We start from the raw sequence: 26,279 nt of genomic DNA, 5'->3' as shown, positions 1-26,279 counted from the left end.
TAATGCTTTCCTAATACCAGGAAAGGGGATGTGGCCCAGCATCTGGGAGAATACCCCCCACGAACGTATCTGCAGAGTCTGGATTTCTTCTCTGTTGCTGGTAAGTGGAAATACATCCAATGGGCTGTTTGGGACTGCATCTAAGAGCCATGACACACCAAAAATGTGCTAGAAAGAGATGTAGAATGTTAGAGGAAAGCTGCAGAATACACAGAATTTGATTTTGCCTTATTTACTGAGAAAACCTCACAAGGACAGTGAGTTAAACAAAGCAGCATCTTATCTTTGGATGCTAAAGTTTTGCATGCATGACACAAACTGACAAGACAACTTTTTGCAAGATACAGATCAAGATCTGCTCCAGATTTAGAACTGGAATAGAGAGGGACGCTGCAGACAAGGGTTGAGGTCTCTGCTGTTAGTTACAATGGAGACAAGTTGGCAAAAGTGAGAGCTGGAATTCTCAGATCTGAGGTATGCAAAAATATGTGGAAAGTAGGCAGGGTAGAATTACCAGGAGAGAGAGCAGGAATTTTCAGAGACCTGTTTTCAAAGTTTAGAAAACATGGCTTCCCTCTGCTGTATTTCTTGGCAGCCTGCTAATGCTCCATAATACTGGTTTTTTTTAGTTCTTGTATTTTAAGACTAAATTTGTAAAAATCATGAACAGTGATTTAGAGAGACAAACACAGTTATTTAAAATATAGGCGCATACATGCTGTTTTACTCCTCTTCCTCCAATACTGAGGATGCCCCCACTTAAGATTCACATTCTATTTTAAAATTCCAGAGATGGTGGAAAAACAAAGAGGCTTTCCTCCCTTCCAGTGCTTTTCTTAGAGCCCTGGCTGAATTAAAGACCTGAGATGTAGGTCAAGTGTTTTTCTCCCATCTGTTTTTAGGGCATGCCTCAGCTAAAGGACAGAGGAGAAGCTCCTAACTGCACCCCCATCCAGGAAAATCCCAGAGTAAAACCTGAGAAAGAGGAAAAATGTTCTACGTGGGAATGTTTGGGGGGATGCAAGGTAAGAGCTAGTGAAAAGGAGCTGCAGCAACACGGACAGGATTGCTGTCAGAAGCAGCAACAAGCTTCTAGGCTGGAGGTCTGGCTTGTTTGCAGTGGTGCGCGCAGGCCAGGTGTGACTGGGAGGTTGACACCCATGGAGAACGAGAAGAGCTGCTTCTCCCCCACTTTCCACGTGGCACATTGACCCAGAGCTTCCCAACTGTGTCCAGCAGCATTCATGCCCAGTCACAATCCCTCCTGCCATGCTAGGAAGGCGCGGCAGAAGCCTGAGGGTGATGAGGTGCCCTCAGGCACCCCACAGCCCGCCTGCCCCCCGCACAGCCCTGCAGCCCAGCCCAGCCATTGCAGCACAGAAGGAGAGCAGCAGAGGAGAGGGTTGCTCTGATGCCCCCTCTCCCAGATGAATTAATCCTCTGCGGGGATTGCAGAGAACACCCAAAAGCTTCTCTTTCAGGAGCAAACACAAGACGACTGGCTCAAGTGAAGACTGTGATGGACTACGCCCCTCATACCAGCTATAAGGGGACATCATCATCCTCATCTTCATCCTCATCCAGGTCAGTGGAGTGTAGGCTTATGTCCTTGAGGATGTCCGAGATATTGTCAGCAACTGGCCCTGTCAGCTCCATCTCTTCCAGCTCAGTATCTGTGGCATAAGTGGAGCCCAGAAACTCCCCCTCTTCACGCCCGTGCTGGGGCTGGGAGCAGTGCGAGCAGGGTGGCAGTGGGCTCTCCATGCCCGGGGCCGCTGCTTGCAGTGCGGCCACCACACAGTTGTCCTGCTGGCTCCACACCTGAGCGGCCTGACCGACCTTCTCGCTGCTGGTTGAAGTCCGGTTGGTGTCACGGAAGCTGGCGAGGGGCGGGCGGAGGCGAACCCCAGAGCGTGTGGAACCTTCTATTGCCTTCTGGAGCTGGGAGAAGAGAAAAAGTTCAGAAAAATAAAGGGAAGCTGAGCTAGCCCTTCCCAGCAGAAGTTCATCTACCCTCCAGGGTAAAGGGGCCACAAGCAGAGAGTCACAGCTCTACCTCCACGGGCTGTGCAGATCACCTTTTACACTGGTGGTGTAATTTTTCATTCCAGGGTAAATAACAAATTCCACACCACTTCCAGAGACAGTAATAGCCGCTCAGTTAAGAGCCCTGTGTTCACAAAAAGGATGAACCATCTCACATCCCTGTAAACAACACCTGCTGCCTCCTCTGAAATACAGCCATCCATTCCTCTGCGTGGCTTCCAAAGGGCTGACTCAGAATTCCATGCTGGATTAAAAACGTAGCAATTGCGTATATTTGCAGCTGGATCGTCCAGTGCCTGTAAGCTATCGCAGTGGTCCACAGGACACGTGCAATTGGTTAGGAGATGGAAGGACCTGTACTTACCTCTTCCAAAGCCAACACTCCCCGCAGCTTCCCCATGCTGGTTACATAGGCATGGCTGAGGCCCAGTAATGAGAACAACGTATGCGTCTGTGAGCAAAACCACAAAAAAACATTTCAGGGACTTTGGAAACATGATATTTGGTGCTAGAGCTGGGACTTGGGATTTAGAAATGGGAATCACAAAGGTGCACAAGTCTGCAGGTATCCAGTGAGAAACTACCTTGTCCCTCCCCCCTCTGCAGCCAGCACACGCTGCCCTTCGGTCCTTCCGCCGCACAGCCCTAGCTGGGGCATGCTGGTGATGGGGAGCACATCCTCGAGGTCACCCCCATCCTGCTCTGCAAACAGAATCATGTGCAACACCCTGTATTTGGGTGCTTATGCAGCTCCTACTTAATTTCCGTGCTGGAAATTCAGCTATCGTATAGTAATATGCAAAGTCAGAACCTGCTTAGGTTATTTATTCTAGTGATTTCCTTAACACGAAACTATTTCTTTTTTTGCTCTTCCAGAATTTTTCTGGTCAAAACTTCAGCTTGTTGCTGCTTATCCAGTGCAGCAGGACCACCGAGAACAAGTTACTTCCTTTCTCTTACAAAGCCGTCTCAAAAGGACAGATTATCATACTGTCATCTTTTCTTCAGCTTAAATATACCCGATTTTTTTATTGCTCTTTATAGATCAGACTTTCTGAAAGTTTCAGTGTTCTCAGTGTTCATCTGTGGCATATTTCCAACCTCTGAGTTTTTTAAGCTGAGCTCTAGCTGGACTTTACCTGTGGCCTTACATGAAGTCATGCTTTTACAGCTGGTTTTTGCCTTTCTTTTAACATCACATAAGATGTTGAATGTCATGTTTAAGTGAACTAGGGAAAATCTAATTTCTCAGGAACACGACATTATACCCTAATGTAAAAGAAAATCAGGCTGGTTAAATACAATTTGATCACCATAAGCTGTGATATTCTTGCCATTGTCAACACTCTCACACGTAGCTCTAACTATGCGTACCTCAAATAGTTTGATTACTTATTCCCGCGTTTTTTGTGCATCCCTGTTACTTCAGAGTTTCTCATTTGCTCTTTTTTATAAGAAGTATGAAACCTTCCCCATTTGCAGTCTTCAGGGGTAATTTCTTGTAACCCCTGTGTTCTCAAAGATAAACGCCAGTGGTTTTCAGACTGCTTCAGTCAGCTGCTTAGAAAACACCAAACTCATCTTAAGTATAGGCTAACCTGTCCTTTTGCTCAAGGCAGAGATCTTACCGCTTTGATAACAGTAATCAGTTAATTTTGTGCAAGGCATATGCTGACCACTCACGTTAAATGAATATTGACAAAAGCACGCGCGGTGCACTCCAGTAGACTGCTTTCCCTTTCCACTGAGTGAAAGCTGGTCCCCTCTTACACCTGATATACAGTGACTGCTTCTGTCCCGTCATCCTGTGCTAACTCCAGAAGCTGTATGATCTAGCTTCCTCCTCCCTTGTGCTTGGTTCAAGAAAAGAGCCTGTGCTACAGGGTGGTTTCAATCAACTCTTCTTGTGCACTGAGGCAGGTTCTACACCCTGACAAAAGCACCCTGAGAGACCCAGGAGCACTCATTCTGATGCTGCACGCTGACAAAGCAGTGTGTAAATCCCAGTGTAATGCCCCCAGCAGTGAGGCATACAGTGCTTCTGCTAATGTAGTGGCTGGAAAATCCTATGTGGTGTCCAAAAGCTGTTTTAGTAAATGCACTCAGACTTCTTATCAGGTGGCCTTCCATTTTGCAGGAGACTGGAGGTACCCGCAGAAGGAACAAACTGACTTCTGTACCTGGATAAGGGAAGTAGCTGGCAGTAGTTGTAGGTGAAGGCAAGGAGAAGAAATAAGTCATAGACTGGATTTGCAATGATAGGGTGGAGAAAGACAGTGTGTGTCCCAGAGCCATCTGCACCCACCTTGTGCAGGGAAGTTCTCTCCACCAGCTGGAAAGGGGAAGGGTCTATGCGGCAGCTGTCAAAGCACACAGTCTTGTTCAGCTCCTGCTGTTCCCAAGCATCTATCTGACACAGGAAAGAGGAGGAATCACTCTTACAATAATTAGCAGTGTTGCCGTCTGGTGTACCCACACTAGTCCCATTCTCCTCTTAATGCTTCTTCCTTCCTATGTAGATCATTCATCTTCCCGTTATATCACCCCCCTCAGCTTTCCCATCCCTTCCCATCCCTTGCCAGATGTCAAGTCCCTATGGAAACAGAGCAATTCCAGTATCTCAGAGGTTTTCTGAGAAGGTGAGGTTTTGCTCCTCCCTGCTTAAAGGAGGAGCGAACATCTTCTCTTTCCTTTTGGAGCACATCTTCCCCTTGTCATTGTAAGACATTTGTTCCTTTGTGTAAAAAATGAAGGAACAACATAGACCCACAGAAAGATTTAGGTGAGGGTGGAACGTGTGGCAGCCCCTAGTCCAAAACCCTGCTCACGGCATCACGGCAGGGCTGACTCCCAGGCTAGATCAGATTAGTCAGAGCCTTACTCAGCACACCTAGCAGAACGATCTCTGCTCTTACTGGGCAAGACTTGCCCACTGTGCAACTCTAAGGGGAAAATGGCTTTAGCTATGGCTTTGTGTGGCAATCGCGGAGGTTGCTGGAGTTCAGGAAGTATTGCAAGCAATAGGAAAAGGGCAAAAGAAGCACTCAATTAACTTCACTCCCTTTCTGCACCCAGTTTTACCTCTTCTGGCCTCATTGTCTCAATGACTTCCACCGGCTCCTGCAGGAGAAAACACTGCTCAGGACAGACAGAACTCACAGTTTCAGAGTACAGAGAGGAAAGATTTGCACAGCTTCCTCACCCCATGTGGTCCCCTTTTTGTTCCAAATAGAATATGACTGAGTGTTCCATTTTTCTTTATACTCATACATTACAAGGTGTACTCTGTACTTGCTGTGCTTCCCTGGCCAACGAAGATTGGCTATGGAATGCTGGTGGGGCAATTCAGGTGCCTACACACGGTCTTCTAGTGCTGCTTTAGGTGCTCCCAGATATCCCACATGGGGTCCAAGCACCACCCTAGAGCGGATGGGTCTCCATAGGCTCTGTATGGTATCTACCAGCCCTGTGCAGATATGTCAGAAACCCAAGGGCATCTAACATGACACAAACCAAAAGCATTTTTTTAATTTTTATCTGGCCAAAACTGTTTGCCAAATGCAATAAAACTGCACTTTATCCCAGGCTAGTCAAATTAGCATTAAGTTATTCACTGAGAAAAAGATGCCCACACTCAGTCATGCTGGTAGCCTTGCTGCCTGAGCACAGATGGCTCTTTAGGAAGATGCACACTCCTTTACAGTAATCACAGCCCTTCTCCTTGGAGAGGGTCCCCCACTGATGCTCTCAGAGTTCAGGACCATAAGCGCCCCCACGCTTTGGCCAACACTGAACGGCTCTGAGAAGGAAGTTCTGTTTCCACTGCATTCCCTTCCCTCTTCGGGGCACTGCTAGGCTCTCTGTAACCCTGACCTGGACGGCACTCTCTGCTTCAAGTGGACGGTTGTAATGACACAAGAGCTGCTGGATCAGTTGCCTCAAACTCCTGAAATTGCCTGAAGGATGAAAACAAACACATGGATAAGAGAGAAGAACAAGTGAGAGACACAAAGCCCCATGCCCGTCTTCTTGCCCAAGGCAGGCTGGGAAGCCACAACCTAGATTCCATTTGTAAGATGGTGCCTGGGACATGCCAGAACAAATATTCCCATGCAGTATCTTTTCCTCAGGGAGAGGAAACAAACCATTACAAAATAGCCCTTGCAGGTAATATTCATAAATCAGTGTCCCTGAAAAAAAAAACAAACAAGAGAGAAGCATGACTACTAACACAGCAAACAATCTGACAGAAGGGGTAAACTGCTGTAATGAGAGGCTTCTGCGGTCCACAAAGAGAATGTGGTTTGTAGGATGAATATGGAAAGGGGAGGTGAGAATTTAGAAACTACTTAAAAGACAAAACATACCAACAGCCTGACTGTGACGGGTACAAAGGGGTAAGGAGTCCCTGGGTTGTGCCAACAGTATAATGGTGGCAATGCAAAAGACTGCAGAATTACTCTCCCAGGCAGGACAGTCAGGAACTAGCAGAGAGGAGGAGACAGGGTTTGCTGCTGCTGTGAAGTGAACGAGGCTGCGGAGGATGGTTGGTCAGAAAGTGACAGCTGTGAGCCAAATTAAAAGTTACTGCAGGGAAAGCCTCGCGAAGTCGCTCCTGCTCCAATTCCTCTGGGCAGGCCCGGGCCACTCACTACCAGCTGCACGCAAAACGTCTCACACACTGTCCTTGTTTTGATGCGACTCTTTTTCCGATTTGGAAAGGAGGGTGGATGGCTGTCCCACCACTCTGCTGCCCTGGAAGCATAAAGTGGATTTTCCTGTGCCTGAGAGGTTTGGTCGTACATTAGCGGTGTTAAGGAACCAGAGAGTGGTATATGCTCTATTACATGCTAACCTTTGGGTGCCTGAAAGCACAAGCCCGCGGAGCCCTATCCCCTGTATTCATTCTCAAGATTGGGCTACACCTCTGTGCATATTTCAAGACACATAAAGAAAAAAAACCACCACCCTGCATCAACTATACATGCTACCCGAATCAGAACGAGCTGTGAAGACAGCCCTGGAAGCAAGGCTAATACAGGCTGGGGCGGCACACAAACAGCACAATACATCAGTGTTTGTCTGTGGCATTAAATAGCTGAATCAGGGATGCATGTCCAAGGGAGAAGCTGCTCAGTTTGGGAGGTGGCCAAGCAGCAGAAAGAACAAGTACAAAAGTTTAGCTCTTGGGCTGGTTCTCCCAGGGAAATTCATTCACAGGGTGAAGGGGGCAAGAGACGGGACCCTTCCATGCAGACTCTGCAGAAGGTGCCCGAGGCAACGCTATTGCAGAAGATGGAGTGGGGAGCTGGGACCGAGAGCACGCAGCCTGAGTGGCCTGCTTTTGCCAAGCTCTCTGAGGGGCACAAACAGAAAGTATTTCCAGTTATGTTATACTGATGATGTTGTGGGTTTTGTTTTTTTACAAATTACAGAACACTTTTAATACAGGAACAGCAGAGAAAGCTCCTCCTCTGTCCTTGAGAAACGAGCAGCTGGCAGCAGCTGGCAGGCATAGTGGCAGGAGAGCTCCCACAGGCAGGCAGGACACGGCTGGGACATGCCAGCAGTTACTGTACCTGGCGGACACGGCTGGGACATGCCAGCAGTTACTGTACCTGGTGGACACGGCTGGGACATGCCAGCAGTTACTGTACCTGGTGGACACGGCTGGGACATGCCAGCAGTTGCCGTACCTGGGGGCTGCTGTGGCTCCAGAGCTTCAGGCGTTTGTTTCGGAGGACTTGTTGGGCCATTGGGCTCCTCTGGGTAACTGGGCGCAGGACTTGGGGGCCGAGGCAGCTGTCATGGATAGAACAAAGCCCACCCTGTGTCATTTCTTTCTCAGCCTCTCCAAATGCCCTAGGGCTGCCTAGGCAGTCTGTGTGGCATCTCGCCACTCCTCACTCTCACCTCTCCCTTCTCATCCGTATCCTCATCCTCATCAACATAAGCAAAAGATTCGTGCTTCAGCTTTGGCAGGGCTGCCCACGGTCCCTTGCTGTGCCCGTCATAGGGTGCTTCGCACAGCTTCTGCTGCATCTCTCTGTTGAGGAGCCGCCGCCGTTCTGGGCTTATGTGTCTCTGGAGGAGAGCCTGCAGCTCAGAGCGCTCTACGGACCCCAGAAGGATCATGGTCTCTGCGCAACACAGAGCAGAGAAGCCATTAAGCTGCCTCAGGGTTTTGAATGTCCCCTGCCCCATGCTGCCCCTTCCTCCCTCCAACCTCCTCAAAGTGCTCGGATTTGTACTACAGCTGCCCAAGAGCCAGCGCCCAGCCCTGCCGCTGGCACCCTGCGGGGCTGCAGGAAGCTCATCGGCCCCTAGCTGTGCCACCCCTCAGCACCACAGCCGGAGCAGGCTCTTTCCTTACACCAGATCCCTTGCTGCTGTCACAGAGCAGCCCACAAACTCCCCCCTCAGCCCTTTACCTCTTCATCCGCTTTGCTGCCCGCACCCTGGCTTACCTGTCCCACCAGCTGGAACAGCCTTCTGTTATACATCATCCATAGCAGAAGACTTTTAGGATGATTTTTTTTTTTTAATGTGGTGGGTCACACCGTCTCCTTCATAGCATGTCATTTGAAAGCTAGTTTATTTGCCTTTTAAGCTGAGACAGCCTTCAGGAAGGACCAGTTTCTCCGTGCTGCTTACCTGGCGAGTCCACCAAAGGCAAAGTCTTAACAGTGGTGCTCTGGAGCAGAGTTTGCAAGTCTCGGTATTTACAGTTGGAGGAGACGAATTTCACATCTTGGACCATAATATCCTCAACGAAGATATTGTATTTGCTGTGAATTTATGGACAGTGAGGGGAAGAGTTATCATATTAAAATGTCTAGTGGATAAATTCCTTGAAGAAATACGTAAATGACCGCTTCTTTAAAAAGTGTTTTCAATACAGTTGCTAAATAGTGTTTTGTGAGAGTAACTGAAGAGAACTTTCCAACAGGATCAAAACAGATTAACTGGATTTTCACTACAGTTGTGTTCCACTCCACTGCCCCTCACCATAAAAGCACATACATAAATATACACGTACAGATGTTTTATATATACATACTTATGTATATTATATATACTAGAGAGAGGAAGACATGTATATGAATAACTGAATTATTTTTTAAGAGAAATATCCAAATAAAAGGAAATTTCAAACATTTCCTGGAGAACAAAATCCAAACCCCACTGAATTCAGAACAAAATGGAAATGGGACACGATTTTGAATTTTTTAAATGGAAGCAGTTTGGCACTGTTAATACAAATTCAGTAACATTGCAGATTATTCAAACCTGTGTTTCCTGTGGGGAAAAAAAAAAAGGACTGCTCTCCATTTCTATGTACGAACCCTAATTCTACTCCATTCCTTGTTTTTTCTTGCTGCAGGTCTATGCCGCCTTTTTATAGTACTATCCCCTTTTACGCCCTTTTATTCTCCCATGGTTGCACCTCTTCTCCTTCATTTCTTTGCCATCCCCACCTGCACCTCTGTTTCACTACCGTACCTTATGTGGTTCCAGCCCAGGTCTGGCAGGTAGGGCAACTTCTTCACCTGAATGATGCTGTCGTAGAGGCTGGGCTGTAGGCTCTGGGCCACCATGTTGGCCAGAATGACCGCCACCATCATGGGGAGGATGTGGGAGATCTGGCCTGTCAGCTCGAAGCAGATCACGGCAGTGGAGACAGTGTGGCTCACCGCTCCTGTCAGAGCTGCTGCACCTTTCCCAGGCAGGGTGGAAAAGGGACAAGTAGAGAAGACTGTCATATAGAAACGACATCTCACGTCAACCAGGAAAGTCATGGGGATGGGACCAGGTGAAGAAAAGACAGACATGGGGGCTCACCAATAACAGCATACCCTCCGGGTAAGATCTGATAAACGATACCATCAAAGAGGATCCCGTTCGGAAAAAGCGATGCCATGATTTCCCCAATAAGGCGCCCAAATGCAGCACCTGGAAAATATCACTGACGATTATGGAATTAAGATCTCAGGAACACCCAGTCTGCGCTGGGCAATCACTCAAGTTTTATAACAGACACGAAATCAAATCTTACATTAAGATGACTCTGGGGACTAAAGAGTAGTTCTCAGTTACAAAATATAGAAGTTAAGACTCCAAGAGGCGAAAAATGTACTAAGATCTGTAAATACTTGACCCCTCATTCTTCCACTTAGGCACACCAGGCACAGTGGTATCTGTGATTCCCAGGTAGGAGGAAATATTTTCCGAGTACGCAAAATGCCAGTCCCCGTCACAGCCGAGGCCGTTCACACGCGCGTTCTGTGAATGCCCACACCCCGCCGTCACAGCTTACTGAAGAGTTTAGGTGGAAAGGGACTTTGGGAGCCTTGTTCTGACCCCTGCTCACAACAGGGCTCATTTCAAAGTGAGATAAGTCACCCAGACCCTTGTGCAGACAAGCCTTGAAAGTCAGCAAGGATGGAGCTTCTCCAGCCTTTCTGAGCGCCTTAACCAAGGAAACAATTTTTTTTCTAACGTCCCACCAGAACGTCCCTGTTACAACTTGTGCCTTTACTTCCTCTTTACTGGGACCTCTCATGGAGGTCTCCAGCTGTCCCCCCTATCCCCACTCTGCTGGGTGGTGAAAGCCATGGAGATCCCCTCCTAGCCTTCTCTTCTGCAGGCTGAACAAGCCCAGCTTCTCCAGGATCGCCTGCCTTGTTTATCAGGAGGCCGTGGCTCAGCACGCCTCCCACAGTGTGGCTCTCCTTGCGTAAAAGGACAGGGATTTTCTCCTCGGCGTTTGGATTTGGGGGGTGGGAAAATGACAGAAGCAGAAACTTGGAGGCTGGTATATGGACTGCTAACCAAGGCTGCCATAGACATCAAGTGGTGACTCCTCAGCCGTTAGAAGAAACCCACCGGGCATGTGCGCAGTGTCTCTGACCCTCTCAGCTGTCGGACCCACACGCTGCAGCAGGAGGTGGAAACTCACCTAGCACAAAAACCGGCATGAAGCCTCCACAGGGGATTGGCATTGTGGTAGCAACGACAGACATCCAGAACTGGAACAGAGGCAGAAGGTGCGGGTGTTACTGCACAGCAACGGCACTTCCCGCAGCCCCAGTCTGCCCAGTCTGCGAGCCCACGAGCAGACACGTCCTGAGGGAGCTGGCCATTCTGCCAGAAAGCCAAGGGTAAAGGAGCTGTGGGGTGGGAGGGGGAGCCGGAGGAGCTCTGGCAACACACCAGCACCGACACCGAGGGCCTCTGGGGGACTGCCGTGGTGGCAGGGAAGCTCGGTCACCGAGGGGATGGATGAACATGAGAGCGCCTTTGCCTCGGACCTCAGAAGCTGAGATTTCCCACTGCTCCAAGCGGCTTAACTTTTCATAGAACAAGCTTGTCAAAATTTCACAGGGTCAGCTCCTCTGGGCATTTGTGCCACTGCTGACCCACACTCGGGATAACTTTTTCCTGAAGTCCAACTGTCGTAAGTTTCCTTTATTCTAGCTTGTCTCTGTGGCCTCTTGTGCTATCACTGTGTTGGGCAAAATGATGAAACCCATCCCAGTGCTGCTAAGACCAGTTCATGCTGACTTGGCCCAGCACGTACAGACTTCTTCTGGAGGCAACAGCCTAATCTTAAAAACACCTCAAAGGCTAATACGTCCAGACTTTCCCAGGCAATATAAGAGGTTTCCACAGTTGAGGGAAACACGGAGAAGCTGCTGTTTGAAAAGCTGGCACAGAAAAGTGTACTGGCAAGATGTCCCTTGCTGCAGCAGTATCGTCCATAGGAGGGAGACAACCATGGTCCAGCACATCAAGAGCCATACTGCCAGATGTTTCAGGACCATATTCTCCTCAGACTCGGCAAATCCTTCCTGTTCAAGGTCCACCTTTGAGGACCTCTGCAGACATTGTTGTAGCCATAGACAGATGAGATACCAATCTGTAGACAGACAGTTTGGTGAGAGGTCATCCACCCAAGACAGCTTTTCTGCTGAAACCCCTACAGGATGAAGCCAATTTTTATTTGCCATTTAGGAAAGCCCTCTACAAAGGTAACAAAGAGCCATCACAACAGCATTTCTCAGCCCATGGTAGAGGAACATGCTGTGAGGATGGGTTGGGCCACCAATGTGATACTGAGTGCTGCTCTTCCTTCCATAAGCCATTTGAATATTCCAGAGGAGAAGCTCCCAGCCGGCTGGGAGGCCAGCAAGCTGCAGAAGTGGAATACAGCTAACTAAGCTCTGTCTTTGCAGTACCAAACCCAGGCCACATACAGCTGGGAACTGGGACTACAGTGCAGTGGAGAATCAGGCCAAGCCTTTGCCCAGAGTTGAAACAGCAGTTTCTTTTTTATGTGGTCTATCCCAACTCTGAATCTATCCAGAAGAAAATAAGCTGCTTGGAGCAGTTCTCTAGTGAGTTGAGAAAGCCTTTAGTTACTGTGACAAGGCCAATGAGCCTAGTGTCTGAGGATACAGCTCTCCCAAAGGAAAACAGATGGGAATCAGGACAGACATACCATGTAGTCCATCACTCTCTTATTCAAGTAAATGAGACCTTATCTGCTTGGTACACTATAATCACAGAAACAGAACCCTTAACTGCCTGTCAGAAACTTGATCCTGTGTTTTACTTTAGATGGAATCAGCTGTGTCAATCACTGATGTCCCTTCCTGATCTACTGAAAAGTTCAACTGATACTGCAAGGTGGCCCCAGCTTTTTGCTCCTCTGAAACAAAGCAAATCACCATTTCTGTATTTTTACCCTTTTATTTCCCTGCCCTTAGGAAAACCTCTCTCTTGCTACTTGTATTTTGAACACTGGAACATAATGTTTTCTTCTTTCAAATCTCTTCTCTTGCTCTGTCACATACCAGTTACACAGCTGATCCTTCCAGAGGCTGAACGGTTGCAACTTCCACAGACCATGTCAGCTCAGAACACTTAAACTGCTGCTGCTTTCCAAGAAGTGAACAAAACTGTTTTCAGCTGCATTTCTCCATCAATATATGGTACTGCTAACAAATCTTTGAGCCTCACACAACTATAGCTTGTGCTTGCATACTTTCCTTTGTCTCCTATCTGTAATCAGGAATATCAGGTAGGCTGTATCAGACTTCATTTAGACCAAATACAAATTATCTGAGAGCTTTCTACTAAATTATTTATTTTTGTGGAACCTGAGAAAACTTCCCTGATGTAGTCCTCCCAGCCAAGTACTACACAGTGGGCACCAAAGGTCATTCAGCAGGATGCATGAGGATGGCGACCTAGGGAGCAGTGAAGGAGCTTACTATGTTAAGGCCAGGAAACTATTCCCTAATGATTTGGGTGATCTTGCATTCAGGTTGGGCAAACATCACATTAAAAGATGTAAGAACCCACTACAGTTGCTTCATTCAGTACCCAGGAGCTCCTCACTGGCAGTTCACAAACTATTTTACAAAGGATCAGGAACACTCAGTCTGAGTGGAGAAGGGCTACGGTGAGCTGGGTTTCCTACCTTCACAAGGAAGAAAAGCAGGATGATGATGAAGACGCTGACTTTAGGATGGATCCAGGCAGCAGATTTCCCCAGGATCAGAGGGTCCCCTGTGTATCTTGCCCAGGTGTAGTTATCAAAGAGAGAGCTGATGGCTTCCCGTGGCATCAACTAAACAGAAAAAAACAGGCATAAGCCATGATATTAGACCAGGTAAATATTTCACCTCTGTTCCAAGGAAGTGGAGATTTTCACTTGGGTAATTCATGATTATGAGACTTAACTCACATTTTTGATCTTCAGGAAGACAGACAGGACTTTACCAGAACTGGTGAAAGGATAACTATTTTTACACACCGGGTAACACCTTCCTTACTACTTGCTCAGGTGAGTGGACCTTTTTCAAGTTTTATATCAAGGTGATAGCAGAGATCATGAGTCTCAGAATATAGTCCCCCGCTCAGCCCAAACTCTTCCTGTGTCTATCTTCCCCCCCTCCATGACCTAAGGTTATGGGGGCACAGGACAAGGTGAGGCTGTTCTGCAGAACTGCACAGAATTGCAAATATCCCACTCTCACCTCTCCTGCCATGAACTGCCCAAATCCAGGAGGAAAGGTCACAGTTGCTATAAGGAAGGTGATAACACCAGGGTATATGAGACGGCTGGAAAGAAAGGAAAGTTTATTAAAATATAACCTCACATTCTTGTAGCACTGTTACTTCAGGACTATGGATGCCATTTCCGTGAGAGCTCTCCGCCACATCTGTATCCACTGCTTTGGAGTTCTGCTACTGGCAATTCAACACCCTGCTCCGCTCACAGAGAGCTCAACTGTCAGCAAAACCATTTTCCCCATGAGAATTATGTGATGGGAGGGATGGAGGGGGATGCACAAAGTGCACAGACTCGAATACATGGGGGTAGGATGTATATTTACAGTGATGCATTGACCTATTGTCACAAGCCAGCACCTCCTCCATTTGTCCTTACCACGCCAGTCTTGCTTCTTCACTCCCATGCAATGTATCCTGTCTTAGTATATTGAAACGTAGGGTGGGGTTTTTCATACATTTCTGCAGGCATCCCCCATTGCGTTAATTCTTATGAGAAAAACTGCTTTTCTTTCCACTGAATTGCTGACTGTCACAATTTTGGGGAAAATGTCCTAGGTGGGCAGTGGGTCTAGGCATGCTGGAGCAGCAAAGCGCAGGAGGCTGAAGCCACCCGTGCTTTCCTCCTGCTGTGTCCAGCGCCAGGACAGGTTTCTGGGTACACTGTGACACTTCAGGGGCACTAAGACACCACCAGTCTCAGCTGCCTCCATGTGCTGGATTAATCCCATAAGGTCTCCCCTGAGAAATTTGTGGGTTTCCTACAGGAGGTTCTGCCTGAGGTGCTGTGGTATTCAGGAAGTCAAAATATAACCTTTAATTTCTTTCAGTCTAAGGACCAACAAAATTCTGAGAAATCAGTCAAAAGTTTGAAGTAAATTCCCGCTTTTCAGGCTTTGCTCCACATCTCCATTAACTTTGTCTGATGGCTCTCTGGTGCTTGTGGCTAACACTATGTAATGAAGACAGACAATTTTTCTTCCACATAATAAATTAACTTAGTTTGAACTTCTTTGTTAAAAAGAAGTGGTTTTCTTCTGCTCAGATCTGCAACTTGCCAAGAAATGCAGGCCCTCTGCACCGCTCAGAAACCCTACAAAATCCACAGAGCATCTGTGAAGAGACTGGAGATGTTTACAGTTACTCACCTTTTCTTCTTCAGGTTATAACTTGTATTACAGACAGGAAAAAAGTATCTTCAAGTGCTCAGTAAAAACTTTATTGCTAAGGTTTTTATTTGGTTTTGCATTTCTTTTCCATGCTGCCATTCACACCCTTTCGCTACTATCAGTTTCAGCTTTTGGTCCGTAAGCATGCAGTAAGTGCAATACTGCAGCACATTCTTTATGGTTTTGCCTACATTTTGATTTAAAAAGAAATAGATTTTAAAGACAGTTAGATTTCAGTTGTATTTAATTTTCTTAAAATAAAAATGGAATTGAATTTTTTACAGATTCTAAAAAAAACCCCACAGAAGCAGCATGATCTTACGAAGCGTGATCATTGATTTTTTGATTAAAAACATTTTCTGTCCAATCAATCGTTTCCCTTGTCCTCTTCACGAACGTTACATAGTCTCCCTTCTAAATCAAGAAGCTATTTGAAACTTTGGGCTGATCAAGAAGAAAATCCAGTGCAGAACAAATTCTCTTGATGTCTGCAGATTTCTTACTCTCACATAACTTCAGTTTCTTGTATTTTCACTACCTTACATTCTACTATTTCCACTATTATCTACTATAATCCAGAAAGCATTTGTTACTATGCAATACCAGTAGGGTACAAAAACCTGGTCCCTAAAGAGAGTATCTTCAAAGGCACCCACTATTTGGTGAGAAACTGGTTGAGTGCTGTGTGGCGCCGGATGCACAGGACCACCTGGCGATTGAGATAAACGAAAAACGCTCCAAGGAATCCAGAACATATCCTGAAGAGGAGAGAAAGAAATAAAATCATACCAAACAACAGATAACACACAAACCATCAACCAGGAAAATGAGTTTAAGTGTTCTGCTCCTCCAGCTGTTCAGGGACCTTTCTGCCTCCCCCAGCGGTTTGCCCCCTGCTCGCCCGGCGATGCTAACTCTGACCAAAGGGGAGGGATTAATTTGGGCCTCTGCCATGCACACTGCCGCTCTACCACTGACATTTGCTCTTGCTTAGAGGGGGAAATCTCATCTATAAAGATCTATAAAATAATCTATAAAAAGGGACACTCAGACCTTGGCGGGGCTGGCGAGGAGCAGCTGGGCGAAGACCAGCACTGTCAGAACAAAATTATACATCTACATCAAATATTAAAAGTAATAGCAACTCTTGTGCCTAAAGCAAGGTATGTCATCTCTGTGATACTAATTACTTAGATCTACGTTCCCGATCTTAATAAAGTAAAAAAAAAAAAAAAAAAAAAAAAAAAAAAAGTATAGTTGTCTAAGAACTGGCCTTGACCCTTATGCTCTGTAGCTTAATGAGACCTGGATAAATAGGGTGAAGTAAAAAAAGGTGAAGTAAAGGTGAAGTAAAAAGTAAATAAAAAAAAGTAAAACAAAGAGTGCATTTAGAATTGGTAAAGGGAAGTATTATTTTATGTGGCCAACAACCCACAGAATTCTGAAGATAACCAGATAACATTTTCATTCTGTTAGTTTTTAAAATTAATGGAATTTTCCTTTATTATAAGTTATGCAGACTTTAGCCAAATTGCATTCAAAGATTAATTTAGCTTACTTAAAAAGTTGTATGTTGAAAACATCCTGCTTCATCATTTAAAAATTGCATAAAAACAAGTTTAAACTAAATACAAAGCTGTTCACAAACATGTCCAGGGAGTTTATTTTAAATATTGGAAGCTGGCACTGTTTAGCGCTACTGTTAGACCAGTCCCTTCAGCAATATAAGCCTAAGGGACGCACACTGAACTGAATTTCTTTAGTAATACTTTATATTAAAAAACAGATCCCTCCATTCCTGGCTATCAGTTTGTCAATAAAGTGGTCCTCCTGTATGTATTTTGCAAATTACCAACATCTGCTGACCCAGAACAGGATCTACCTGTCGACAGAGCTTGGGCTGGCTCAGGTTTTTTGTCTTATCTGAAAGCGAAGGAATATGTTGGATAGAAAGAGTGTTCAACTTTGAGACTTAATGTTTAGAGAATTTGGAGGATTCCAAGCTGGCATCAGGACTTTATCCAAGACTTTTTTTTTTTTTTTTTTTTTAAGTACCACGTTGGACACCCAGGCATTTGAAAGCGTTTCACAGCTGCCATATACTCCTTTCCTAGCCCGTGTGTAGTACTGAAAAATACAGCTCTGCCAACTCTGTTCAAAACATGATGACAAGAAGTTGTGCATTCCATCAGCTGTAAATCATAAGGATTACCTTTTTCATTGCCAATCTAAGCAATTCGATTGCCCCAAGTGCAGCATGCAAGTCTATTTAAGACGACCAAACTGCATACATATTACTAGCAAAAGCTCCTGTATATTCATAGATTTTCAACACATATGATGTCTTAAAAAAATCCCACTTGAGTTCATATTCAAGGAAATGAATATGAGGGCAGCCTACTAAAAGGAGCTGAAAATGTATTTCTGGTCTTGGATCCTGGTCGAGCAACAGCATATGCTCACGAAGCCAGCACAGGTATTTGTTCCTGCAGTGTACTCCCTTCAGCACTGCTCCGCAGGGAGCGCCCTGAAGCCTCTCTCAAGCTCAAACCCAAACATTCTCCTCACAGCGATTTCAAATCCAGTTTTTCTCTAGTATTTCCCAATTGTATTCTCATTTTCCTTAAGTTCATTCTTTCATTTCCCAAAACTTTCTCCACAAATGAAATCAGCTCAGCTATCTCCACAAATAAAATAAAACCAACACTCAATAAATCGTTGTTCTCACTGAATCCAGTTATGGTTCAGTTACCCTTGCCACCATGTTGAGTGTGACAGCCTCTCTTGAAAAGGATAACCATTCTGACCTTGTAAAACGGAAATTTCCTGGTTAATTTTGCCCCATTTTTGTCAGGTGAAAAGGCCACACTTGTTGGGTCAGTTCATTAGGGGATGCCACCAAAATGGTTAAAGGGCCATTCAGTAAATCTATATCCAGAACCTAGACCAAGGTAGACTTTTTTTTTTTTCCTCTCCAGAACTTAATTTCTGAAAAAGATATATGAAAAGGAAATAACAAATGGCTTGATAATACCTGCATTTCCTTCCTTACCCATTGGGCTACCTGGGCATCACTTCTAAAGAGGAATCCCAACAAGCAGAGCCCTTCGTAAAAGAAGAGACTCGAACTCTTACAGGTTACTCTAGGTTTGCATGTTTTAATCGGTCCAGCAGCGTTGGGTCACCTCCGCAGAGTGTGACAAGCTTACAAGATTTTCAGCTCTACATTTATAGTCTCTACAAAGCATTACCTAATCTATTGGTTTCAAACAAGTCTTTTATTAGTCATTACCTTGACAGTCTGTTTCACAAGTTGTTCTGTATCTTGACCACTTCGCTATTTTATTTCTTTCAAGGATGATCACTTCAGGTTCTGCACGTCTCAGTTCTGAGTAATCACAAAGGACAACCTCCACCGTCTCAGCCTCCTAGAGGTCAGGGTCTTCTGTTCTTAGAAACTTCTTTGAACTGTCAGGTACAGTCTTACTAATATTAAACTTCCATTGTCTAGCATCTATTTACCGACCGCGCTTGCAGTCCTGGTCTGGGGCTATACAGGGGACAAAAGCTGAGGTGTTCAGCCTACAGTAGCACTGATCTGGCATTTTCCTCCAACACTCTTATTTGTGACAACCAGAACGTCTAAAAGAGATGTATGTAACAGTTTTGCAGAAGACTCCCTTACAGAGCTCACATGATAACCACAAGGGCCAGAAGCCAGGATCCCAGGGACTTACCCTATTACAGCGAACGCCGGCAGCTCCTGCAGATCAAAGGGGAAATCCATGCGGAAGTTCGTTCTGAACAGGGCAGTGATGGTAACTGCCAGAGAAGAAAGAGGTGGAGGAGGAAGAGAATAACGAGGTAAGAAGTTAAATGCCATAAAGGTTAGGGGCAAGGGAACTAGTTTATACAAGCTCCTGGGTGGTTTAATGACATTATATGCAATATTTCAGATTGGCAGATGCTCTGATTTTAGTAGTGCCTATTACTGAGCACTTGCGACACCAGCAACCTAGGTGGTATATGTTTGTTTCCAGAGGATGTATGTATTTTTTTAGCTACAATTCCAGATTTTTAAAGGGGTTTCTTTTCTTTTAACATCCATTCTTTAGAAAATAAAAACTTCCCACTACAGTCATTGACAACTGTCTAAGCAGGCGATGCTCATATACCTGGAGAAGCTGTCACACACAGCTGTGATTTCTTTCTAGAAACAAAACTCACATCCTCCCTGAATTTGTACCTGCAAATTTTTTGTCTGGTACCAGAAGAAGGAAAGTTTTAGAAATCAGAGACAGAAAAGATCAGCTCAGCCCCATCTTCTCCTGCTCGCCTCTCCTGGTAGCACTGCACGGCTGAAATGACTTAGACACTGAAACCTGCCCTGCTTTTACCTGGAGGTACCTAATTGTGTGGGAACAGTAAATACCCGTATGCCAACAGGTGAAGTGCCAATGAGCTATCTAGTGCAGAGTGGAAACAGCTGAATGAGGATGGATATAAATCCCAGTTTGCCCTAGATGAATGAATTATTTGCACAATGAGGAAAGGAAAGCAGCAGTGAAAATCTAGCATTAGATGATAATTACAGAGGCATGAATTAATTGTTAATTGGTCAGGCAGCAGGACTATGTTTAGAGCAATGAGGTACCCTGATGCCTGTGGGGCATGGTACTAGCCAAAACAGGAAGACCTAACTCCCTGCTGCTTTGCCCCATTCCTTCCCTCCTGGCTGCACTGCTCTCCCCTCCCATCGGGGTCAGGCCCACTCCAGCACATGCCAAAGCCTTTACTGCCTTCTTCCACCACATTAAAACCTACCAGAAAATGTGTCTGCTCTTTCCAGGATCAGTCCTCTGCCAGGGAAGTGAGCTGACTAGAGGGGCCCAGCAGACAGAGGTAGTACAAGGGAGGGGTGGGAGAACCATCAGGACAAAAGACGGTGAAAAGCAGGATGTCCTTTTTTGTTAGATCAGCCCGAGGAAAGATCATCTCAGTTTAGTTTTAGGAAAGAGACAGTCCAAGCCACTAAATGACAGGGCATTAAAGAGCATAGTAGGGCTCACTTGCAAAGAGTTTTGCCCCAGGGTGGCAAAGATGAGCAAAGGGAAACACACAGCACTTAGTCTGAGTCTTTCTAGGGTTCCCTCTCTACTCCCACAAGACAGAGATTTCTACAGAGTCATCCTGCCTATCTTCATCCTCCCTCCTGAGTGACAAAGCCAGCCTGAAACTGAATGGTTAAGCCCTTTGCTCTCCAACAGCTACAAACTCTACTAGTTTAGAGTAGACGTCCAGCTCTTACAAGGTGAAAGATAAAAGAAGCAAAAAGAAATAAGAAAGTCTACTTCATGGGAAGGTCTACGAAAAAAAGCTTTGAACTTTAAAATAATACTAAGCCATATGTAGAAGAGATCAGACAGAGCGGGAAGGCACCGTGTAACACTATGGCAAATATGATGAAGGCTCAGGACACAGTAAACAGAAATCCTGCAGACTGCAGAACCCCAGTCTTGCATAATTAGTGAGCAGGGGCCTGAGCTGTGGCAGCCACCCCAGGGGGCCAGGTGTTACTGGGGAAGTACAGGTAATGGTGTAAAGCCAGCCAATAAGGCCATCAGCATCTAGAAGCCAGCAGAGATTTTATGGGTCTAAGAAAGAAAAGAATTTTGGTGAGATGCTACACAACTTATTCGCATCCGTCTACTCTGATGTGATTGCTTCCCTACCTGCCGCTTCCTGGCTCCAACGGTGCAGCTTGGAGCTAAACAATGACAATAAAAGAGGCGTTAAACAAGCTGTCGACTTAAAAGGCATTAAGATCTGAGGCAGACTAGGAATGAGGTGGATGAGCTATTAATAAAAATAACTCACCACTTCTCATGAGCATCAGGGCTTCCAGGGGCTGGAGGAGGACTGACAGGTAGCAGATGTGTTTAAGAAGGTTATAGCGCAACATGGTGAAATGCAAAGAGAGCATTAGCACCTGGCAAATTGGTAAAATACATATAGATTTTAAAAGCAAGCACAACACTGGAAATGCCTATTTTTAACCTCAAAAGTGAGGAAAAAATCCAGAAAGAGAATTCAAATGAATAAAAAATTTGTGATGTGGATTTTTTTTTTAACAAAACAGTAAAACCATATTAAAGGGAATTGTATTTATTTAGATTGTTAAGCAGTCCCACGTGAGGCTGTGGAGCCTCATGTAGAGCTCCACTGGTCAAACAGCAAATGGGAAAATACTACCATGGATCAGAAGCTAAGCCAGAGAGAGAAAAAAAGTGAGTTTATCCTGTCAGCCATGTAACCATACGTGTCATAGTATTTGGTTTAACATCTCCATCAAGGTCCCAGATGACAGGATGGAACTCACTTGTCAGTGACCATACTGAACTGGGGAGGGAGGAAAGGCGGTGGTTTGTCACCTAGAGGGCTTCACTCAGAGTGGCCTCCGCAAACCAGAGGAGCTGACCAGTAGGAACATCATAAATGCAACAAAAAGACAAATATTTAGTCCCGTACCTGGCATGGCAGGTGTACCTACAGCCTGGGGGCCCAGCGAGCAGGAGAAGCTCTGCTCTCATGCCAGTGGGCCCTGTTGGATACAATGCTCAGTACGTGCCCCTGTGGCAATGACAGCTAACCACGTTCTGGGCCACGTCAGCAGAAGTGCAGCCAGCTGGGTGAGAGCGGTGGGTGCTTCCTTCTACGGGGCACTGATGAAGCCGCATCTAGAAAACCCAGTACAAATGAAATGTGACAAAACTGGAGAGGGCCCAGTAGTGAGCCACAACATGGTCCAGTGCATGTGCACCAGGAGAGGCTGCAGGGCCGAGGTCAACTCCATTGGAAATGAGAACGCCCAAGGGGGTTCAAACAGCAGTTCCCCTCCTCACGGGGAAGTTGTAAAGACACAGTGAAAGAGGCAATGGGCCCAACTTCTAGTGAGGGAATTTTGTCTACATATAATGACAAATGCTGCTTTTTGGGAAGGTGGTTCAGCACTGGAACAGATGCACAGAGAGGCAGTGGAAGTTTGTCCCTGCTGTAAGCAGGAGTTTGGAGTAGAGAGGTCCAGGGGTCTCTTCCAAATTAAATCTTTCTGTGATTCAGAATTTTCTGTGGAAGATGGCAAAATCTGCATGTGATCCTGAATCAGTTTACCCTGGTTTGAATCACACAGGACTGCATAAGAAAGGCAATGTTCTGTGTTGAAGAATGTAAAGTAATACAGTGGGGGAGAGTTGGATCAGTGTGGACAGCTCAAAGAAAATGGTCTTTTCACCTTCTTCCTAACTGTAGCTTCTAGAAATGTGCAAAAGTTGCATAAAAATGGTATCATAATGCACAGTGTTGCATTGCAGTGTTGTAATGCCTCCTAGTAGATACATACAATAGCCACACTTGCAGGAACTCTGATCGTTTCATCTCAAAAATATTCTGGAAGAAGTTGGCAAATACCTGCCTAAGCAGAAAAGTCAGTCCACACATTATGTATGAATTTGCAACAGGTTACTTGTTCCACATGGACATTACAGGTAGATGCACACAGTACGCATTAAGGCAAGCAGCTTCTTCCACTTCCAAGCATGCTGCCCTACCTGACACAAAGGCTTTCCCACCAGCTGGTGACAGCAGGGACACCTGCTCACCTACCGAATGCACAGCTCTGGGAGGAGGCAAGACCTTAGAGATTGTGAAGACATCGAAGAGGGGACCTAAGAAAAACCCTTGCATGAACAAAGGCTGAAAAGGCCAGGCTTGTACCTTTCAGAAGGAAATGAGCAAGAAAAGAGATGAAAGATAAGTTAGAGCAGGCATGATAAAAGATCGTGAAATAATGAATGACTTTGCTAGACAAAAGTTTCTGGTTCCTTAATACAAGGACAAGAAGACTGGCAATATAGACAAAGAAAATTCAGAACTATGAAAAGGAATTATTTTTCATAGACAATTGGATCATGGAACCTTTCAACCCAGACAGTTAATGAAGCTGACTGTAAGGAGCCATTAATATGGGTATTAAAGCTGTCTGGATGGTTTTGAAGAAGGGACAGTAATTAAGACATTTCAGGATTAAGCTAATTTGTAATGATCTGGGAGATCAGCAAGGGAGCTAGAGCAGATAGAATGAAGGATAAGAGATTATCTCTGTCATCTGTCTTTGAATTTCTTACGTTTTTCTCTGGAAGGAACAGAAAGATGTGGTTTTTGTGACAGATCTGACGGTTGAATACCCCTCAATATGAGGCAATGTTTCATAAACAAAGATATAGTCACTTTCTATATTCCAGAGAACATTCAAGCCAAATAATGTAGCACAAAAACCATCTAGCTCTGTGAAGTCAGGAGGGGCTTACGTTATAGCGGTTTTAAGTAAGGGAACTGCCCACATGGAGCTCAGATCAATAAAATAGATGTAGGTGCAAGAATCAAAGATAAAGGCATAAGCAAGAAGCTTACAAAGCACTGGCAGCCTGCTGCATCAGCTGAACTCCGTTCCTGCAGCATCTGAAACACTCTCCTGGACAAGCCTGTCTTGTGCTATTTCTGTGTTGCATTCACACGTTTCAGTCAAGACTTATTTTTTCAGGACCTTCAGTCAGATTTTCCCAATCCTGTAGCCTCCTAATCATTTCATCACCTTAATTTTCTAGACCATTTGGCTTCTAGTCAAGAAATTACCCACCTCAGGGGCCCTCTTACTTGCCAAGGACTCATATTCAGTTGTTTCCCGGTCATATCCCCAGCACACCTAGGAGTAGGTTGGGTTGTACAACTGATGACATCAGATACTTCCCTTTCTCTTTCCTTCTGTACTGCTGGAAGTCACATGCCATGGCAGAGGTTTCAAACACCCCACAGGGTTGGGGTTCTGAAGAAGATGGAAAAAAATCCACAGAGCAACCTTTGTACAAAACCCAGAAATGGCTCTTAGCTTACCTGCATCCTTGTTCCAGACTGCAAGGACCCGGAAAATGAAGGCACTAAAGGTAGCGGCAAAGAAACCTCTCCAATAATTGCGCACAGCAAAGTAAGTGGAAGTGACCTCAATGCTGAAAAGGACCCCTAGAAAGAGTTGGAAAGGGAGCAAAGTTAAAATCAGAAGTGTGATGTTAGAAGCATGACAGAGGCTTATAAACAGTATTCTAGAGCAGTGGTCTCACACTTCTTGACTGTGCACCCCTACCCATAAAAGTTTTTGGAGCATGTACCCCCCAACATATGTGTATTTATTTCAAAACTGTATGAAGCACTACTGTACTAATATATTATGTACAATATAAAACATACATGAAAAATGGAAATAAAAAAAGAATGAGATAAAGATGAAATAAACAATTTTTTAAAAGTAACTTGTTTCATTTATTAATGGAACAAAAAATTGTTGTTCTCACTAAAAATATTATTATTTTTCAAAATCTTGTTTTAACAATTTGTGACACAGTGATTCAAAGGTCCAGTTCTATGTTCAGTTTATTTTGATACTCGGTCTTAATGGCTGTCATAGCTGAAAAAGATATCTCACAAAGACACATAGATCCAAACGCAAGAAATGCATCGCTGGCCATACTGAGTAAATCATGATACTGTTTTTTCAATCTCAACCAGAACTTATGCAAAGATTTTTGTTAAAATCTGGATAGTAAATTTCCATCTTCCCTGATGTCAATCAGTTGTTCCTGCAAACTAATCAGGTGGTGTTGAATTTTTATATCTTTAACACTGAAACTCTTAATCTGAATTTTAAACAGGTTATAAATGTCTGTTTCCAAGTATTTAAAGTGTACACATATGAAGTTTTGCAGGTAACACACTCACATTGTATTTGGCAACAAATCCAGAAAATCTCAATAAGTTTCTTTTGAGAAGCTGTTACTTTCTCACCCACTGCTACAGCAGCGCTTTCACCTTGAAGGGCTTCATCAAGTATGTTTATTTTTCTGAAAACAACTGCTAGGTAGCATGCTACTGACAGATGCTCGTCATCACAGAAAAGATCAGCAAATTCAGAACACTTGTCTTTTTGTAAAAGAAAAATGCATAACTGGTCTTTCAATTCAACAGCTCTTTCAAAAGCCCACTGCCATGAGATAACCAGCACAGGTCTGCACTGGACAAAGGGTTTTTATGGTCACTCCCCATCTCATTAGGAAGTATTTATTGTAAAGCTTCTACTGTTTCAAGGTCTTTGTTTTTACAAAACCAACCACATCAACGATGTCCTGTAGCACTTGGTGCCCATCTGGCTCCCATTTCTGTGCTGCAATAGCTTGCCTACGGGCAGCGCAGCGAGTGACTCCAGGTGCGGGGCTGTGCCCGCAGCCTCACCGTGCAACCCTTTGCTTATGCCACTCAAAGCAGCTGCTCCACCGGCCATCACGCTTGCACAGCTTTTCCATAAAACATTTAATGAAAGAAGTAATTTACCGTTGAGAATGTAGCTTCTCTGGTAGATCTTTCCTTTAGTGGCTCACAGAATGTAGTTCTTCATGTATTTCACTATCAAAACAGAATCTAGCAAATACCATCAGCCGATCCAGGTTAGAAGCACCTGTACTTTCACTCAGCGGCATAGCGAGCCTCTCACACTTTGTAATTTGTATTCGTGTTTGTTTCTTCAAACCTTTAGTAATGTTTTCTATGCATCTTCCAACAGCATTTACTGACAAAGGAATGCATTTTGGTTTGCCGCTGTTATCGCTTTTGGTGTATTACTGCAGCCATTTTTACCATGGCAAGAAGAATGAGCCTTTCCCCAGTGGTATGTGGCTTTTTGTCTTTTGCTATGAGGCAAGAAACCTCAAAGGAGGCTTCTAAACATTTATCATTAAGTTCAGTGAAACTTTTTAAATTAATGGACCGAGTATTTTCAATAGAATAGCTTGAAAAGTCGCTGAAAAAATTGTAGAAGTTTGTCTCCACGTTCTGGATGCTTTGCTTTTAAGTATCTTGCTAATTCTGATGGCTTCATACCAT

At 45.0% G+C, this 26,279-nt stretch overlaps 1 protein-coding gene across 1 annotated transcript in view; it reads right to left on the bottom strand.

Annotated features, from left to right (window-relative positions):
• Positions 1 to 216: 216 nt before the first annotated feature.
• CLCN1 (chloride voltage-gated channel 1) overlaps positions 217 to 26,279 on the bottom strand; it is a 64,180-nt gene continuing 38,117 nt past the window's right edge. The window contains exons 8-23 of the mRNA XM_040596324.1: positions 24,243 to 24,368; positions 19,031 to 19,115; positions 15,950 to 16,051; positions 14,091 to 14,175; positions 13,532 to 13,681; positions 11,006 to 11,075; positions 9,889 to 9,999; positions 9,550 to 9,763; positions 8,701 to 8,834; positions 7,960 to 8,186; positions 7,743 to 7,848; positions 5,920 to 6,002; positions 5,128 to 5,166; positions 4,352 to 4,456; positions 2,411 to 2,497; positions 217 to 1,941 (exon numbers count right to left, since the gene is read on the bottom strand). Of these exons, the coding sequence (XP_040452258.1) occupies positions 1,543 to 1,941; positions 2,411 to 2,497; positions 4,352 to 4,456; positions 5,128 to 5,166; positions 5,920 to 6,002; positions 7,743 to 7,848; positions 7,960 to 8,186; positions 8,701 to 8,834; positions 9,550 to 9,763; positions 9,889 to 9,999; positions 11,006 to 11,075; positions 13,532 to 13,681; positions 14,091 to 14,175; positions 15,950 to 16,051; positions 19,031 to 19,115; positions 24,243 to 24,368 (2,123 nt within the window). The 3' untranslated portion in view covers positions 217 to 1,542. The remainder of the gene's footprint in view (positions 1,942 to 2,410; positions 2,498 to 4,351; positions 4,457 to 5,127; positions 5,167 to 5,919; positions 6,003 to 7,742; positions 7,849 to 7,959; positions 8,187 to 8,700; positions 8,835 to 9,549; positions 9,764 to 9,888; positions 10,000 to 11,005; positions 11,076 to 13,531; positions 13,682 to 14,090; positions 14,176 to 15,949; positions 16,052 to 19,030; positions 19,116 to 24,242; positions 24,369 to 26,279) is intronic.

This window comes from Falco naumanni, chromosome 5, assembly GCF_017639655.2.
Source record: "Falco naumanni isolate bFalNau1 chromosome 5, bFalNau1.pat, whole genome shotgun sequence".
NCBI classification, from domain to species: domain Eukaryota; kingdom Metazoa; phylum Chordata; class Aves; order Falconiformes; family Falconidae; genus Falco; species Falco naumanni.
This window is presented reverse-complemented; position numbering and strand designations above follow the sequence as displayed.